This window comes from Meleagris gallopavo (genome assembly GCF_000146605.3).
Source record: "Meleagris gallopavo isolate NT-WF06-2002-E0010 breed Aviagen turkey brand Nicholas breeding stock chromosome 6 unlocalized genomic scaffold, Turkey_5.1 Chr6_random_7180001955685, whole genome shotgun sequence".
NCBI classification, from domain to species: Eukaryota; Metazoa; Chordata; class Aves; order Galliformes; family Phasianidae; genus Meleagris; species Meleagris gallopavo.
The window spans coordinates 12,227-15,986 of record NW_011096456.1 but is presented as its reverse complement, the minus strand read 5'-3'; the positions used below and the strand labels follow the sequence as shown (position 1 = coordinate 15,986).

Sequence of the window (3,760 nt, the reverse complement as noted above, 5' to 3'; positions counted from 1 at the left end):
CCACTTTACTCATTGGTGGTGATATTTGGCTTCATAGGCAACATTCTTGTTGTCCTTATCCTGGTAAAATACAAGAAGTTGAAGAGCATGACTGACATCTACCTGCTCAATCTGGCCATTTCTGATTTGCTGTTTGTATTTTCTCTTCCTTTTTGGGCCTATTATGCTGCTCACGACTGGATTTTTGGAGAAGCGCTGTGCCGGATTCTCTCAGGCGTTTACCTCCTTGGCTTCTACAGCGGCATCTTTTTCATAATCCTGCTGACTATAGACAGGTATCTGGCCATAGTTCACGCAGTGTTTGCTTTAAAAGCTAGGACTGTTACCTATGGCATTCTCACCAGCATTGTCACGTGGGCTGTTGCTCTTTTTGCCTCTGTTCCTGGGATAGTATTTCACAAAACTCAACAGGAAAATACGCAATATACATGCAGTGCTCATTATCCTCCAGATAGCCTAATAAATTGGAAGCACTCTTACATTTTAAAGATGAACATTCTTGGGCTTATCATTCCAATGATCATTATGATTTTCTGTTACTCTCAAATTTTAAAAACATTATTGGGATGTAGGAATGAGAAAAAACAGAAGGCGGTGCGACTTATTTTTGTCATCATGATTTTTTATTTCATCTTCTGGACACCATTCCATGTTGCTTCCTTTGTGCATACATTTCAAACTTCTTTTTTTTCTCCAGATTGTGATAGCCAAAGCAGACTGGACAAAACAATTCAAGTGACAGAAACAATTTCAATGATCCACTGCTGTATCAATCCTGTGATCTATGCATTCGTTGGAGAAAAATTTAGGAAATATCTTTATACGTTTTTCCAAAAGCATGTTGCAGCTCACCTGTGCAAAAAGTGTCCATCTCTTTATCGTGAAAAATTAGAAAGAGTTAGTTCCACATTTACAGCATCAACTGCTGAGCACGACATCTCTACTGGATTGTAAAAATAATTCTAAAGTCTTGCTAGTGAATGTTGCGTCTCTTTGCCTGAAAAAGTGGACGACATTATAGAAGATCTTTATGTCAATTCTCGTGGTTAGCTGCCTGGATCACACCATTTTTTGTTCTTAATCTAAGAGAAACAACCATTTCCCAATAACTGTTAATATCATAGCTTGATCACAGCATGATTTGTTTGATTTTGATGGCTGACCCATATTCTGTCCGATGAACAAATATTCAATGCTTTTACTAGGGGAGAATATAAAATAGATGAAGGAGTAATAAGTAATCTTACAAGATCCATTTACAGCCAAATGAACAATATAAGACTGGGAGGAGGCTTTGTGGATTGATGTACCTGTTCAGTATACAGCATAAATGGAACACCTAAAATCCTGATTGCATTTGGAAGTAAAAGTATTCTTTCTGCAACATAGTCAGCCATTTGGTAGTGGGAAGCTTTCAGTATCCTTCATTTTACTCCTCTTTCCCTTACTTTCTCTACACGAATAAGAGGCATTTCCATGAGAAGGATAAAGATGAAAGATACCAGGACAACTTCTCTTCACTGATGAGAGAGGTGGCTAACCTTCATCTTACTGTGGTCACTTAAATCAAGGATTTATCTAGTTGTTTCTAAACATAATCCTTTTTACTATAGGCTAAGTTACAGTATTTTTATTTTAGCTATTTAATCTTAAGCCAATCATATCATTGTTTGGTTGCTAACATTTTCCAAGGTGAGCTTTTAATGGACAAGATTGCCATTTTTGTGGGTGCAATTTTACAAGTAACTGCAAGCCTAATGATTGTATGAGAAGTCAGTGCTGTACCCCCAAACAACCATGGACTTGTTTCTGACAACTTCGATCCCTTCCAGGAAAATAGACAGTAAAAGCACATCAGCAGAGATCTGCAAGGACAGAATTAAAATTATCTTAGTTCTAGCTAAGATGCATCATTACATATGAAAATACGTAATCCTTCAGAGGATTTTGGAGAGCATGGACACAGTACTGAGTGGAGGCCTCTCTCATTCTGGAAATACAAATCACATGTATAAAGGGAGACCTTCTATAGCAGATGCAGAAAGTGTGTCAGGATAGGCTCATGCATGCTAAAAATGCGCTCTGGACTTACGCATTAAGTCTGCTGTTTGGGACAGACTTCTGGGAAGACAGCAGCCTTGCAAGCACAGAAGCAGCCATCTGTAGAGGAGATGTAACCCCCTTGCCATTTCAAGAGAATGATGCACATACCTCCTTTGACACAATCAGGACGGCACGCTTGTTGAAGACTAGTGACCATTACTCTAGTGGTGTAATGGCAACACTTTTATGCCAAGCCACACATTTATACCATTGTTGGGAATTTTTCAATAAATAAAAAGGGGTATCCTAGGATGTGACATGAACTTTAAACTGTTGCTTTATACCAAAAAGAAGTGCAGTTAAACACTCCTTACACAGGCAAACAGTGCTGCTTTTTTCCCATGTCCTACAAGCAGCATCATTCAAGCATGCAAAGTTTTAGTCTCAGAAATCTGTAAAGCCATCTTCAAGTAACCTTCTGGCAATGTCAGGATGGAAGAGGGGATTGCAAACCTCTTAACACTGCACGTGTGACTTAGATGCATACATTAACAACAAATCTCTTCAAGGTCCTTCAGTGCCAGTGGAGAAAAAGAGATGCCTGAGTCAGAAGCAGACATGATTTGAAAGACCTCTGGGGAAGATTACTTTTCTGACTGCAAAAAGAACCTAGAAATCAGCTTCTTAATTTAGGGATCAGATGCCCTTGTTGCAGTGGTGTGAATACTCTTCCCTCTTCAGCCTTATTACCTCAAGGCACCACTTCTATTAGCTGTTGGCTAGTTTCCTATCAGCTACTACATTCTGGCTGCTCCCTTGTGAGGTTAACAGCCACAGGTATATAAAAGGAAAGACCAAAAGCTATGCTCACAGTAAATAATACTTTTCCTTTACTTCGTATTTTCTACTGCACAAAAGCAAAAGCTCCTTTTTAATGTTAAAGGATAAATTAGATTAGTGTGATACAAATCCTGCTGTAACTGTGATATTTCTACTGTTGTGCTTTAAATTCTTGTTTTGTGGAATTATGCTTCTTCATATTTTAGTGTTAATGCAGCAAAAGTAATAAAATCTGTGTCTGAGAAATGATGTGGATCCTGTAGCCCGTGTTCTCCTTGTGAGGAAAAGAGCATCAGCTCTGCTCTCAGAACAGAGGTAGCAAAAGGCTGCTATGATAGACTTCAGCACTCACAGTATACTGCACTCTGAACTGAAGCAAACCAAATCAAGCAAGAAGAGAACTGTCTGCACTGTTCAGAAACTACTGCAGCTGGCATGATTTTATCTACCAGGAAGCTTGAGAAGAGCCTATTACACTCAGCTTTGAGAGAAGTTTAAGGGCACAGATTTTAGATGGGTGAGATTTGTCAGGTAGGAAAAGCAGGGGGAGAAGGAATAAGGAAGGCAAATAAAAAAAGGTTCTTCATTGGTATCAAGATAAATCTTGCACTGTATAGAGTAATCCTAGAAAAGAGGTGTGCCTGTCTTTCTTGAACCTGGCTTGAGGAGCCCAGATCTGGACATAATACTTCAGATGTGAAGTATGACCTCACCAGGGCAGAATAGAAGAGGAGGATCACCTCCCTGCTGCCCACACTCTTTTTAATGCACCCCAGGGCCTTCTGCGCCCAGAGGGCACACTGCTGGCTCATCGTCAACCTGCTGACCACCAGGATGCTCAGGTCCCTCTCTGCAGAGCTCCTTTCCAGCAGGTCAG

General features: G+C 39.9%; 1 protein-coding gene across 1 annotated transcript; it reads left to right on the top strand.

Annotated features, from left to right (window-relative positions):
- Positions 1 to 6: 6 nt before the first annotated feature.
- Positions 7 to 3,132, top strand: LOC100540172 (C-C chemokine receptor type 5-like). The gene has a single exon (XM_010726361.3). The coding sequence runs from the start codon at positions 88 to 90 to the stop codon at positions 952 to 954; it is 867 nt and encodes a 288-aa protein (XP_010724663.2). The 5' UTR covers positions 7 to 87; the 3' UTR covers positions 955 to 3,132.
- Positions 3,133 to 3,760: the final 628 nt, after the last annotated feature.

What these genes read in the sequence shown, in the direction of transcription:
- LOC100540172 (XM_010726361.3), top strand. Translation starts at nt 88, where the DNA reads ATGACTGACATCTACCTGCTCAATCTGGCCATTTCTGATTTGCTGTTT.